General features: G+C 46.7%; 1 protein-coding gene across 2 annotated transcripts in view; it reads left to right on the top strand.

The window, feature by feature from the left end:
• The window catches only part of KAT6A (lysine acetyltransferase 6A), a 71,776-nt gene extending 64,719 nt beyond the window's left edge, over positions 1–7,057 (top strand). For both annotated transcript variants that reach the window (XM_081334038.1, XM_081334039.1), the window contains one exon: positions 1,782–7,057. In XM_081334038.1, coding sequence (XP_081190164.1) covers positions 1,782–4,432 — 2,651 coding nt within the window. In that variant the 3' untranslated portion in view covers positions 4,433–7,057. The remainder of the gene's footprint in view (positions 1–1,781) is intronic.
• Positions 7,058–14,951: the final 7,894 nt, after the last annotated feature.

Here is a 14,951-nt window from a genome sequence, read left to right on the forward strand (position 1 = left end):
TACATGTGCCAAATTAGATATAATTATACACACACACACTCTAAAAAGTTGTTTTCCATTGACAGGTCTGTCTCAGCGGTTTACTTGTAGATTGAAAGGAGACTGAAGCACGTGCGATCAAGATGGTTTTTTTGAACAGATGGAGCCTTGGTGCATGAGACTCCCACCTTGTAATTTGATTCTTGGTGGATTTCTAGGTCTACCTTCTTGTGTGATTCCCCAATGAAATGGCTCCCCCCCCCCTTACTTTCAGCAGGGCCTGAATCACAGACTCTTTAGAACCTAACCTTGACAACTTTTAGGACTTTAAGAGGTTGGCTGGAGGAATCTGAGAGTTGAAGTCCATGTGTCTTACCGTTAACTAAACCCTACTTTAGATCAGCGGCCCCCAACCATTTGGGCTCTAGGGACCAGTTCCATAGAGGCTGCTTTTTTCTGCAGATGGGGGAGGGGCGTGTTTTTGCACGCTGCTGGATCCCGCCCATGCGCAGGTAGGACTTTGTTCACTTGCACGGCCCGGTTCCTAGCGGGCCGCAGACTGGTGCCAGTCCTGCTTTAGATGATCCTCTTGGTGCACTGGTAATGTCCTATGTCAGTGGCAGCATGCCATAAATTTTGATCTAATACTGTGTCTGAGAATGTGTTGGTTCATTGCACCGACAGTGTATGTGTTCTTGTGTCTTGGTGTAACTGTTTCAGAGACCCCTTTTCACCCAGGTCTTTGGTGAGGGAGGGTGATATCCCTCATTCCATTGGTCTCCCCATCTTTTATCTTTAGGTTTTTATGTTTTATTGATTTTTATTGTATTGTTTTTTCTTGTTTGATGGTGGTGAGTAACCCAGAGTTGTTGAGAGTGGGTAGAATACAAGTTTGACCCATTATGGTTCCTTGCACAGTCAGTCAGATGTTCAGACTGGATTTGCCATTTTTATCCACCTATCGAGTTCTTCCTAAGCACCTGGGATACGCAGAGGTGGATGTTTTACGGAGCTAGGGACATAGTTGCAGCATCTAAGCTGTTCCAAGTAAAGCTGCCTTTGGTGTTCCAGTGGTTCTCTAACTGCTTTGGGATTGCACCCAAGGCACCAATTGGTACTACCTTTGCTTCCTCTTGGCACAATTACTCTATTTCATTTGCAATTCTTTCTCTTCCCTAGGATGCTGCCTCATCCAGTATCCAAACTTTTTTGTCTTTTTATGGACAGTTGTTAATAAGTTAATTGTTGTTATTATGGTTGGTCACTCTTTATTATGATTATGATTATTGTTGTTGTTGTTTTATTATTTTCCGGAAATGCTTCGGTATCATGTGTGTTGAGTCTAGGAGTTGAGAAGTTTCAGACCTTGAAAAAAATTGGACAATCTTCCCAATCACACTGGCTCAGAGTGTAGTAGGCTAAAGTTTTTGTGTGATTCTCTGAGAGTATATAGGATTGAAAAGTTTATTTAATATGGTCGCACTTTACTCAGCCAATAGTGTGGGGCAATCTTCTGCAACATTGAGAGTAAGGGGTATAGTTCTCCCGCAAATTTCAACTACTTCAAATACGTCTTTGGGAAAATGAAAAAGACAATAATGAATATTATTGTTCTTGTTAATAGCGAATGATAACATTTCATAGATCTCAAGATTTTGAGCAAATTACTTTATTGAATAATTACAAATCACCGGTATAAACAAACATTATTGATCAACTCTAGATTTTGGCAAGGCTAGCAGAAAAATAATTGTGGATTGCTGTTCCAAAGTTGACCCCTTCTCTTTTTGCCTTCTCTTCAGATTCTCCTACTTTGAAACCTGTTTCTTTGCTGAGAAAATGTGAATCGCTAGATTCTCCGCTCCAGCCTGGCACTTCTACTCCCATGAAGAAGAAGAAAGGCTGGCCCAAGGGCAAGAGCCGCAAGCCCATCCACTGGAAGAAACGGCCCGGGCGCAAGCCAGGCTTTCAACTGAGGAGGGGAAGAGTTCGAGGCCCTGCTTCAGAGGAGACCACAGATCTCATGGAAGCCAGTTGCAAATCAGGGCGTAAAACAAAAATGCAGGACGAGGAAGAGCTGGTTGAGGAGAAGGAAGAACAACTGCCTTGCGCTGAGGAAAGGAAAGATGAAGATGGGCCTCCGGAAGTAGGTGATTTAGGAGAAGAGGAAGACGTGCCTGCTCGAGAAGTGAGGGCGACGTCTCCTGTAGACAGCAGCAACAGTCCAGAAATGGAATCGAAAGACCCTGAACTGGAGGAAGAAGCGGAGAAGCCTCAAGTCCTAGAAGACCAGAGGCCGCCGTCTGAAGAAGAGCAGCAGGAGGTTGAAGAACCCGAGCATGACCAGGAAGAGGAAGAAGAGGAAGTTGCGGCGGTAGCTAACCAGAACGAAGATCACGATGCAGATGACGAAGAAGATGATGGCCACGTAGGGTCCATCCAGAAGAACGAGCTGGAAGAACAGGCTGAGAAGGAAGCCCTGAAGGAAGAGCCCGAAGAAGTCCAGGAGCCTTTTTTAGAAACAAGCACACAGGACGGTAGAGAAGACGACGCCAAGAACAAGAGTGAAGGAGAGGCGGATTCCGAGGAGGATCAAGGGTCCCACGAGACATCGGTAGGCTCAGAGCTGGTTCCTGGATCCGAAGATGACCAAGAGGAGGAGCAGCAGCAGCAGCATCATCCCAAGGAAGGGCTGATTGAGCTGAAGGAAGAGGAGCCGGTCCCTCACAGCGAACTCGATCTCGAAACTGTCCAGGCTGTGCAGTCCTTGACCCAAGAGGAAGAAAACCACGAGCACGACGTGGCTTACCAGGACTGTGAGGAGACCCTGGCGGCTTGCCAGAATCTGCAGAGCTACACCCAGGCCGAAGAGGACCCGCCGATGCCCATGGTGGAAGACTGCCAGGCCTCGGAACACAACAGCCCCATCTCCTCTGTCCAGTCTCACCCCAGCCAGTCCGTGCGCTCCGTCAACAGCCCCAGCGTGCCTGGCACGCTGGAGAGCAGCTACACCCAGATCAGCCCTGAGCAAGGCTCTCTGTCCGCACCTTCTATGCAGAACATGGAGACCAGCCCCATGATGGATGTGCCTTCGGTGTCGGACCACTCCCAGCAGGTGGTGGACAGCGGCTTCAGCGATCTCGGCAGCATCGAGAGCACCACCGAGAACTACGAGAATCCCAGCAGCTACGACTCCACCATGGGGGGCAGCATCTGCGGCAACAACTCCGCGCAGAGCAGCTGCTCCTACGGAGGCCTCTCCTCCTCCAGCAGCCTCACCCAGAACAGCTGCGTGGTCACCCAGCAAATGGCCAGCATGGGCGGCAGCTGCAGCCTTATGCCGCAAGGCAGCGTCCAGCCAACCGCCAACTGCAATATCAAGTCTCCCCAGAGTTGCGTGGTTGAGAGACCTCCGAGTAACCAGCAGCCCACGGCGCAGCCTCCGCAGGCCCAGGCCCAGCAGCCCCAGCCACCGCCCCCAGCCCCGCAGCAGCAGCAGCCGCAGCCTCCGCCCCAGCAGCAGCAGCAGCAGCAGCCGTCTTTGTCGCAGTGTAGCATGAACAACAGTTTCACTCCGGCGCCGATGATCATGGAGATCCCAGAATCCGGCAGCACCGGCAACATCAGCATCTACGAGAGGCTTCCTGGTGATTTCGGGGCTGGCGGTTACTCCCAGCCCTCGGCCACTTTCAGCTTAGCCAAGTTGCAGCAGTTGACCAACACGATTATGGACCCCCACGCCATGCCTTACAGCCATTCTTCTGCTGTGACTTCCTATGCAACCAGTGTGTCTTTGTCAAACACGGGCCTGGCGCAGTTGGCCCCGTCACACCCTCTGGCCGGGGCGGCCCAAGCACAAGCCACCATGACTCCCCCGCCCAATTTGGCCTCCACCACCATGAACCTTACTTCCCCCCTGCTCCAGTGCAACATGTCCACCACCAACATCGGCATCCCCCACACCCAGCGGTTACAAGGCCAGATGCCGGTCAAGGGGCACATTTCCATCCGGTCGAAGTCGGCCCCGTTGCCCTCGGCGGCTGCCCACCAGCAGCAGCTCTACGGCCGCAGCCCTCCCGCCGTGGCCATGCAGGCCAGCCCCCGGGCGTTGGCCGTTCAGCGGGGCATGAATATGGGGGTGAACCTGATGCCCACGGCCCCTTACAACGTCAACTCCATGAATATGAACACCCTGAACGCCATGAACAGCTACCGGATGCCCCAGCCCATGATGAACAGCAGTTACCATAGCAACCCCGCCTACATGAACCAGACGGCCCAGTATCCTATGCAGATGCAGATGGGGATGATGGGGAGCCAGGCCTACCCCCAGCAGCCTATGCAGCCCAACCCCCACGGGAACATGATGTACACGGGCCCTTCGCATCACAGCTACATGAACGCTGCCGGGGTCCCCAAGCAATCTCTCAACGGGCCCTACATGAGGAGATGAGCGAGACGATGCCCCTTCCCGCTCAGTCGGGGGAACTTTCATACTGACAGAGCAGAGACAGTGGACCTTTTTTCCAGTTAAAATATTGCTGTAGATCTTAGATAGGGTTTTCTTCCCTTTCGGTTTATTTTCATTTTATTTTTTTTAGGGGGCCTGGTCTTTTTTCTTTTTCTTTTCTTTTCTTCGCTGGGAGGGGGGGTTGGTTCTCTGGTTTGGGGATCTTGGGTTCCCCCCCCTTTTTTTTTCTTCTTCTTCTTCCCCTTTCCGCAATCTGGAAACGCTTCACCGTTCAAATCCATTTTGGGAACTGGGCTTTGGGATTCTTCTCTCTCTCTCTCTCTCTCTCTCTCTCTCTCTCTCTCTCCCTCCCTCGCTCTCTCTCTCTCTCTCTCTCTCTCTCTCTCTCTCTCTCTCTCTCTCTCTTTTTGTCATTTGGGGAGAAAGGGGATGGAAAACGTGCACACAATATTCCCGTCCTTGAACTAAGAGCCTTACTTTGCCAGAAGCACCTGGGCAGAGTCCGTGGTCTCTTGTTCTGAGGCGCTGGAGTCTTTTTCTCCCCTTGACCCTTGTGCACAGCTCTTCAAATGGCCCAATCCTGAAAGGTCACATCCTTCCCAACTCCTGTGCCCTCTGGCTCTGTGGCAGGCACTGGGAGTGGTGCCCGGAGCCCAGAGCGAACGTTCGGAGCCTCCTTTGCCATTTCCCCCAAATATAGGAACTCTGAATAGTTGATGTTTTGTTTTCTCTCCCCTTCTCTTCTGTCTGCTCTCCTCTCTTCTCTTCTTTCTCTCCCTCTCCCTTTCTCCCTCCCCCTCTCCCTCCTCGGGTGAACTGAAATACGGTTTAAATGTAACTAAAGTGCACCCATTGCATATATCCAAGTAGGAACTATGTAGTCTAGTCCAGCCGAGTCCAGCCAAAAATAGGGGTGGGTGGGAGAAACAAGAGTTCTGGAGGTGAACCCCCAAACCCAATGGCTGGACTTTGCATTGTGAATCTGCTGGAGGATCCAGTTCCTAGAGGCACTTGTGCAAGGCTGTCCCACCCCTGGAAGTTGGGATGTACATTTAAACGGCTGTCGCAGTCGCTTCACATATGTATTTTAAATTTTTTGCTGGCCTGGCGCTAGCGTGTGGGGAGCAAGTATTCACATAGGACTTCCTCCTCCTGGTAACAGCCCCCCCTTTTTATCCCCTTTGCCTCCCTTCATCTTTGGAGGTTCACTAGGTGGAGTTTTTCCACACTGCCTTTTGTGTGAGAGCCTTTCGGGGGGGGGACAGGAGGATCCCCACATTGCAGTCCATCTTATCGAGCTGCGAAAGACACAAGGCCTGCGGGCACACCATCCGCCGATTACAAGGAGGAGAAAATGTAGCTTATCCTTCTGATGTAAAGTTTTCTCTGTATAGTCCTGTAGAGCTACAGACGCACTTAGATTGACTTAGATGTGTAAAGATTTTTTGTTTTTTTCAAAGCAACCTGAAAGGCAGTATGGAGGGGGCCAAGAGCTTCAGCTGCACTCAGTGGACTTCCTCGGGAGGATAGAAAGGCAGAATCCCTTGGGCTTCCAGCCCTTGTTTTCTCCGAGTTCTTGAGCATGTGTACAAGGCTGTGTAGGACCCTGTAAATATCCACCGATCCAGGCTCACTTCATCTGTGTTGAAAGGTGACCCAGCCTGTCCCCTTCTGCCCAGATCATCTGCGCCGGCTGGCTGGCCTCGCTTCCCGCCTGCAGATGGGTAGGGGCTGGTTGGTTGGGGTGTCGAAAGCAAAGCTGTTGGCACGAGGGCCGTAATATATATATATTATATTATATATATATATATATATATATATTTCCGTCTGCTGTTACCTTTTTTCCCCCAGTTTTGGATTTTTCTATATATATTTTTTTTTAAATCAATTGGGCAGCTCCCTTTTTTCCACAAACCTTTGTGACTGTAGAGCTATTGTAGATGAACCGGTGTTCCTTTTCTATATTATTATTAAGAAAGAAGAAAGTATCCAACACAGTAATATTGGTACCTGTCATTTTTTCCCCCCCACTTCTGTTTAAGAAAAAAAAAGAAAAAAAAGAAAGAAAATAATAATGTATTTTTAGCAAAATAAACTTGGGTAATCTTCTAAAAGAAATTTTAAAAAAAAGAAAAACTCACTGTTAGTGACTTTGATGCCTTTTAAAAAAAAGAGCTTTTTTCATTTCATTCCATCTTTAAAATTTTTTATCTTTGTTGTAGAATATTAAAGACTATTTTAAGAAAGATGAAAATTCTCTTTAAAGAGATCTCTAGAATGTGTGACTAGAGCTCCAGATGCCTCTAAAGCCGCATGTACAAAATGAAGCCGCGTCTATTCCTGTCTGTTTATATTTGCTTTTCCTGTTTTGTAACTTCTTTGTACTTTGTTCTTGGTGACTTGTAAGCTTCAAAAGGGGAAGGGGTGCCTGGATGATAACCCTTTGTAATTCTCCATGTCATGATCTCCTGGGCCGGACGGCCTGCCTCTCTTCCTCTCCTTCTATGTAATATCACTTTTTCCCTCCCCCCTTTCTAGCAAGTACTTTCAAAAGAACTCTGTACATTTTAACATAAAAAAAAATAAATTATGTTGAGCCATTTTGGAGGTCTGGTTTTGCACATGGAATCTTTCTTCCTTTGGTGCGTTCGGTCTTAATAAGGGCTCCGGAGTTGCCTCTTACACATAAAATAGGTCTCTTGTTTTTCTATTAAGGTTTGCCATTTGTTCACCAGGAAAAAAAAAATCAATCTGAATTTTTCTGTCCCTCCCTTTTGTCCTCTTGGTCTTAGTTTCCCTAATCTGCAGGAAAGTGAAGCTCACCTGACTTAGTTTGAAATCTGCTAAAGCTTAAAAGCACCTTTCTAATACACAGACTGATGAGTGCTGCCATCTTGAGTCAGGAGCATTGTCACTGGGTGAAGATGGCTTGCCTTTAGCAGAGGTATTTCCATTTTCATTTTCGGAAAATGTATTTTTTCCGGTTCAAAGTGCCTGTCATTTCCTGATTTCCTGAACCTCAGTTAGAGAAAAACGCAAGCTTCAAACATTGAGATCCAATGGCAGTTTGAAGCCTCTGGAGAGGATTGAACTATGAAATGCTGCTGGTTATTTGCAACTTCTGTCCTACAGCTTGCTCTCTTGTAAGCTATCACAGCTGACGACACCAAACATTTGGGATAAACATTTAGACGTACACATCTAGTATGTTTGTAAGTAAAACTGTAAAGGTTTTAGACTTCCTTTATTACAAACTAGACAACATGTGACTCACTACAGAGATATTTCCTTACCTAAACACAGAAGGCTTTTTCACCACAGGTGGTCAAAAAAGTGAAGTGGCGACTTCCTGCCGTCTTCCCCACTGACTTTGTTTGTGGGAAATTGGGGAGCATTGGAAATCACAGTCACACGACAATGCAGCAGCCACAACTTTGCAAATGCAACTGGTGTGCATAATGACATAAAAGTAATAGATCCCGTATTTTGCACACATTCTTGAAGTTAGGGGATTTGAGGTGCCTTCAACATTTTTTTGCATTACAATGTGCCATTTAGGCTAATTGAAGGTTACCAACAAAAGAGAGTTTTAGTAGCATATAGATAAAGGAAATGTTAAATAGTAAAACTATTATGGGTTGAAAAATTCTCTTGAGATCAAAAGACCAGATAGAGGGGGTCAAGCTGTTCTCCAAAACACCTGAAGAGAGGACAAGAAATGATGGAAACTAATCAAGGAGAGAAGCAACCTGGAATTAAGTAGAAATTTCCTAACAGTGAGGACAATTAATCAGTGGGACGACTTGCCTTCAGAAGTTGTGGATGCTCCAACACTGGAAGTTTTTACGAAGAGATTGGGCAACCATTTGTCTGTACTGGTATAGGGTTTTCTGCTTGAGCAGGGGGTTGGACTAGAAGACCGCCAAGGTCCCTTCAAACTGTTATACCAGTGGCTAGTTGCATCCAGACTTAATTAATGCCACCTAATTTCAGGAGATGGCTCTGAAGGTGGACCACACAGGCATCTTGTTTGAAGAAAGAACTGAACAAGCTAAATAACAAAAAAGGATTTTTAGTCTTGAATTAGAGCAACCATATTGGCTCGGATTTGGGGGCTGCAGACTCACCTGCTCGGTGCCAATTGGGAAGGCTGGTTCATTACAGGAGATCTTTTCAATGTAGGCTTACATCTGCAACCTTCTGAGGCTCTGGATGTGCAGCAACTGTGATTGCAGTTTTCTGGTGTGAACCAAGTGATTTACTGGAGTCATAGTCATATCCTAAAAGTTGGCCCTCTAAATTGTGTAAGAAATGGCGAATGATAGGGTATTAAGTGGCAGTGACAATGCACTAAGTCACTTAGACAGTTAGAGGCTAAGTGCCGACAGTTGAATTCACATACTGTTGAGCAACAAATATTTATAGGTCTTTGATCATAATAAAAAGAAGTCAAAACAACCACCTTCAATGGGTTTGCTATGATAGGAAACAAAACCTTATTTAAACCAGGGTCTTCATTTCCAAATAAGTTGCGAGCAATTTTTTTTAAATTTGTAAAATTAAACCTATTGCTCATTAAAGAGTAAGCGCTAACCACAAAATTAGTTTTGGACAATTTGGTGTTTTGGAAAACAGCAGACTTTCACTTGGACTGAATCATAGGTTGCTCGCTTCAACCTGGTGTCTAGATTGAGTCCAGATTTGTGCCTTCTGTTGATTTAGCTCCTCTAAAAAAGGAGGATCTTTTTTTAAATCTGTGCCTCTATTTATTCAGCAGAATTAGATGATATTTGCTTCTTTAAGGGCCCCTCTGGTTAAACTGCAGCTTTTCTCTGATTTAAATATTTTTGCGGAGGAAATGCTTACAAATTGAGAGGAAGGATAAATTTCTTACATTCATTTAGCAAAGTGGATACATGATTGCATCAAAATATTCTTAAATACCCCCCCCCCAAAAAAGCTACACCTATGAACAATAACTAGAGGGATAACTTAGATGATTCCTAAAATGTTTTGTTCTGGGTACTGCATTTTAGCAAAGACAAAGTCATGTCCAAGCATGTCCAAAGGAGAAATGATCAAAAGAAGAACTGTGTCAAGCTTGGAGCAGGGAAGAGGTATGACAGCCATTTTCAAATATCTGCAGGCCTTTCAAGCCGGAGATGGGGCACAATTATTAAGGGTTGTCCCAAGAGACATGACAAGGAACAGTTGCAAAGAAGATTTTGCTGGGATGTCGGGAAAAGAAATCCTAGTGGTAAAAGCTTGTTTAGGAATGGAATACAGCAGATGCCTCAAGAGATGGTCAAGTTGTTATTTAACTTGAATGCCACCCAACTTTCCATGAGTAGCTCACAACAATATGGAAGCTCATCTGGGTAGTAGTAGATTTCTACACAGAACAGAGGGCTGGCCACCATTATATTCTGTGACTTGGCCTTGCCAATAAGCTGTCACTCCTTGATTTTTCCCCCCCATCAATGAATAATGAATTGTTTCCATTGGGTGCTTTTTCAAGAGGCATCTGAACAGTTGACAGGTTCTCTTTGACTTAACAACAGTTCGTTTAGTGACTGAAGTTAAACCACTAAAAAAAGTGACTTATGACCATTTTTCACACTTAACGACCATTGCAGCATCCTCATGGTCACATGACAGAGATTTGGGTGCTTGGCAACCGGTTCATAAATTTTGGGCTCAATTATTTTATTTATTTATTTTATTTTAATTCCATTTATATCCCGCCCTTCTCCGAAGACTCAGGGCGGCTTACAAGCTTAGCAGTAGCCTTCATTCTATGTATATGCCTGCTTATTAGGGCTCGTTTTATGCTCGTAAGTTGACCGTATTTCTGTTTTCCTTGAGGAAGAAGTTTGGCTTCTGACTCAAGAAGCTTCATCAGTTCTGGCAGGATGGTGGCGGTGATGGAGGGATTAGTTCTGACAGGGTGGGGGAATCATGGAGGCCAACTAATTCCGCCACTGTCCCCACCAGAACCGATGAAGCTTCTTGGGTGAGAAGCAAAATGTTTTCTTCCTCCTCAAGGAGTAAACGGTCCAGTCGCCTTTTGAAAAAGCAGCTTTGAGGCAACCAGGACCTGGAGGACTGAGAATCTCCAGAGACGTTTTTCCCCTTGGGGAGAAAGAAGCCCATCGGGAAAAAATGGTTTGGACTGCAAAAAAAGGGAAATGCTGCAGCAATGTAGCTCCAGGAATATTTAATAATAGCAAATGCTGCCTTTGCACCACTATCGCCACCACTGCACGTTTCAACATCTGTCCAGGAGGTACCGTCTTTTCTAAGGGAACAGAAATGTAAAATACAGGCGGTCCTCAACTTACAACCGTCCACTTAGTGACCATTCAAAGTTACAACCGCACTGTAAAAAGTGACCTAGGACCATTTTTCACACTTAACGACCGTTGCAGCAACCCCCCCCCAGTCACGTGATAAAAAAAATTCAGACACTTGGCAACTGGTTCATATTTATGACGGTCGCAGTGTCGGGTGTCATGTGATCCCATTTGGCGACCTTCTGACAAGCAAAGTCAATGGGGAAGCCAGATTCGCATTAACAACCGGGTTACTGACTTCTCAAGTGCAATGAATCACTTAAGAACTGGGGCGAAAACACCGCACAAAGTGGGGCAAACTCACTTAACAAATGTACGGGTGAGAGGGTGCACGGAGGAAAATTATCTGCCAGCTTTCATAGAGAATTCCCCCTCCACACCCAACCTTTATTAAAAACCTATTTAGAACTTATTTTTAGAGCCGCTTCCAAACGGATGGGCAGAAATAAATTTAATAAATCAAGAAACCCCTCGTCTTCAAAAAAAAACCCCTCTATTTTTTGTAAGCGGGACCATGAAAACTCCGCCCGGGCTTTCCTGTTCTCCGTCACACCTCTTGGGGAGTTCCAATCCAGCAGGGCGAGTTGAGGGTTCCCATCTCGAGTTACGAAACAAGGGGCGTCCGAATCGGCAGCCACCGGTGAAAATTTTATTTATTTTATTTTATTTTTATTTTAATGCCATTTATATCCCGCCCTTCTCCGAAGACTCAGGGCGGCTTACAAGCTTAGCAGTAGCCTTCATTCTATGTATATGCCTACTTATTAGGGCTTTCACACATACCCCCAAGCGGCATTATTACAAAGTCAGCTTAATTGCCCCCAACAATCTGGGTCCTCATTTTACCTACCTGGGAAGGATGGAAGGCTGAGTCAACCTTGAGCCTGGTGGGACTCGAACCTGCACTAAAAGCACCAGATAAAACGGGGCAAACGCGCCATCAGACGCCCAGAAGAACTGGGGAGGGATTCCGGTGCCCATTTTCCTCCGCCCAGCACGGCCTCCGAAAGGATGCCTCCTGGCTGTTCCCTGCAAGAATTTTAGCCGCGGACGCCCCGTTTCCCTTTTCCTGCAGCATTTCATTCTGCGCGACCAGGGATAGGCAACCTCGGCTCTTTTATGACTCACGGACTTCAACTCCCAGAATTCCTGAGTCAGCATATGCTGACTCAGGAATTCTGGGAGTTGAAGTCCGTGAGTCATAAAAGAGCCGAGGTTGCCTACCCCTGTGCGCGACAATCCTGGAGCTGCACCGGCGCTCCTTGCCCAGCTGCAGAGGAAGCGCGAGGGGGAAGCAGCGCCGCGCCCGCTGCATTTCTGCCTGGCTCTGCCACCTTTCCCTCGCCATTCCCTGCTCCCGGCAGGTCTGGCAATCGTAGTCCGGTATCTCTGCAGCCCCCTGGGCGGAGAAGGCCAGTCTGCCGACGGCAGCCATGTAAACATTTGGATAATTCAGTCCGGCAGCTGCATTTTCTGTAAGCATGCTGAATTTCGCCCCCTCCCCCGCCCCCCACTCCATTTTCTTGCTTCCTCATCTGTAATTCTTGGGTGGAAAGGGACAGAAAAATACATCTTGTTGTTTTGACTCTGTGTACATATGAGCATAATATATTCGCACCAGCCTGTTCCTAACTTTCATCCTATTCTGTTTGCGCACTTCATCCAGGTATTAAAATTTAAGGAAGGGGCCATATTTTGATCTGTGCGTGGGGGCCGCAGGGAAGCAATTACAATAAAAGGAAGGAAGGAAGGAAGGAAGGAAGAAAGAGAGAGAGAGAGAGGGAGAGAGAGAAAGAAAGAAAGAAAGGAAGGAAGGAAGGAAGGAAGGAAGGAAAAGAAAGGAAAAAAAGAAAGAAAGAAAAAGAAAGAAAGAGAGAGAGAGAGAAAGAAAAAGAAAGAGAAAAAAAGGAAAAGAAAGAAAGAAAGAAGAAAGAAAGAGAAAAAGAGAGAGAAAGAAAGAGAAAAAGAAAGAAAGAAAGAAGAAAGAAAAAAAGAAAGAAAAGAAAGAAAGAAAGAAAGAAAGAAAAATGGGGAACCTGACCATGCCATCACCTCTGCTCCTTTTTACCTGACCTGCAGCACATAAATTAATTAATTAATTAATTTATTTATTTATTTATTTATTTATTTATTTATTTATTTATTTATAATGAGACTTGTATGCCGCCCTATCTCCCGAAGGACTCAGGGCGGCTAACAACAGTAAAATACAATAAATACAAATATTAAAAAAGAATTAAATTATGTCGAAGTCCCACTAAAACCAATAAAAACATTTAAAATCATAATTAAAACCCCATTATCATCAGTCCAGGTCGGCCTGTTGGAAAAGATATGTCTTAAGGTCACGACGAAAGGACCGAAGGTCTGGGGCTATCCGGAGCTCCCGAGGGAGCTGATTCCACAAAGTAGGTGCCCCAACAGAGAAGGCCCTCCCCCTGGGGGTCGCCAGCTGACATTGTCTGACCGACGGCACCCTGAGGAGGCCCTCTCTGTGCGAGCGTACAGGGCGATGGGAAATCGTTCCTGGCAGCAGACGGTCCTGCAAATATCCTGGGCCTAAGCCATGTAGGGCTTTATAGGTAAGGACCAGCACCTTGAATCTCACCCGGAGGGCAACTGGTAACCAATGCAGCTCGCGCAGGAGGGGTGTAATATGGGAGTATCGGGATGCTCCCATCACAACCCGCGCGGCCGCATTCTGCACCAGCTGAAGCCTCCGGGTGGTCTTCAAGGGCAGCCCCATGTAGAGAGCATTGCAGTAATCTACACGGGAGGTGACGAGCGCATGAGTGACCGTATGTAAAGCATCTCGGTCCAGATAGGGGCGCAACTGGCGCATCAGGTGAACCTGTGCAAATGCCCCCCTGGCCACAACTCCAATGTGGTCTTGTAAACTGAGTCGTGCATCCAGGAGGACGCCTAAGTTGCGCGCCCTATCAACAGGAGGCAACACCTTTCCCCCCATAACCAAAGATGGAAGATCTTGGACTACACGAGATGCCGATACGTAAAGCCACTCGGTCTTGGCCGGGTTGAGCTGGAGACTGTTCTTCCCCATCCAGATTCGTACCGCTTCCAGGCACCGGGACATCATGTCGAGGGCATCACTGGGTTGGAGCTTCGATCACATGCCATCTTCACTTTTTCGCCTCCTTTCTCCAATTACCCCTGAATCCTTAATAGGAAATTAAGTGTTAGACTTATGACTCTGCCTCAGTTGTTCCCATGGCAACAATTCTCTAAGCTAAAGAGAATTAGGATTTCCTATCAACCTGGTATTTCCTGAAGAAAGTTGCTTTTTGTTCATTGCTTTACAGGCAATCCTTTGATTTACATCCACAACTGAGTCCAAAATGTCCATTGCTAAGCAAGAGAGCTGCTGAGTTTTGCCCTGCTGTATGACCTTTCTTGCCACGGTTATTTGAATGTACCACTGCCATTGTTAAGTTAGTAATATGGTTGTTAAGCGAATCTGGCTTCCCCACTGGCTTTGCTTGTCAGAAAGCCACAAAAGGGGATCACAGGACCCCAGGACACTGCGACCGTCATAAATATGAACCAATTGCCAAGCCTCCTAATTCTGATCACATGACCATGGGGATGCTGTCATGATCATTATAAAAGCAGTCATAAGTCACTTGTACTTTGCTACTGTACCTTTGAACAGTCCCTGTTGTACGTTGAGGACTACCTGTGTTGACTTTGCTAGTGTTCTGTACCAGCCTGCTACCGGCCCTGCAGAAAAGGCAGGGACAACCCCTTTACAAACGGCAAGAGGCTGGAATAAAGCCTGCCAAATTTATTAACATAAAACAGAGCAAAACAGGACACCAACCATGAAACAGGAGCTTTGAAACAGGAACTATTCAAGCGGTTGCCTTCAGCAAACCAGCCCTCCCACGCATTCCCCTTTTATACAGTTCAGGGTGTGGCTTCTCTCTGCCTCCTTCCGAGGTGCCCCATTGCCTTCCTCTGTTTACTCCTGATTGACTGCCTCCTGCGTCGGGCCTCCTTGAACAGGGCCAGCTGTGGGTCATCTTCATCCACGCTGTCAGGCTCACACAGCTGGGTCTCCGTCGTGACCAGGTGGGAGGGGCCTGGCTGAGGGCTCTCATCAGCAAGCTCTCCAACCCCCTCAGCAAGCT

Source organism: Vipera berus (assembly GCF_964194415.1).
Source record: "Vipera berus genome assembly, chromosome: 8".
In the NCBI taxonomy this organism is placed as follows: domain Eukaryota; kingdom Metazoa; phylum Chordata; class Lepidosauria; order Squamata; family Viperidae; genus Vipera; species Vipera berus.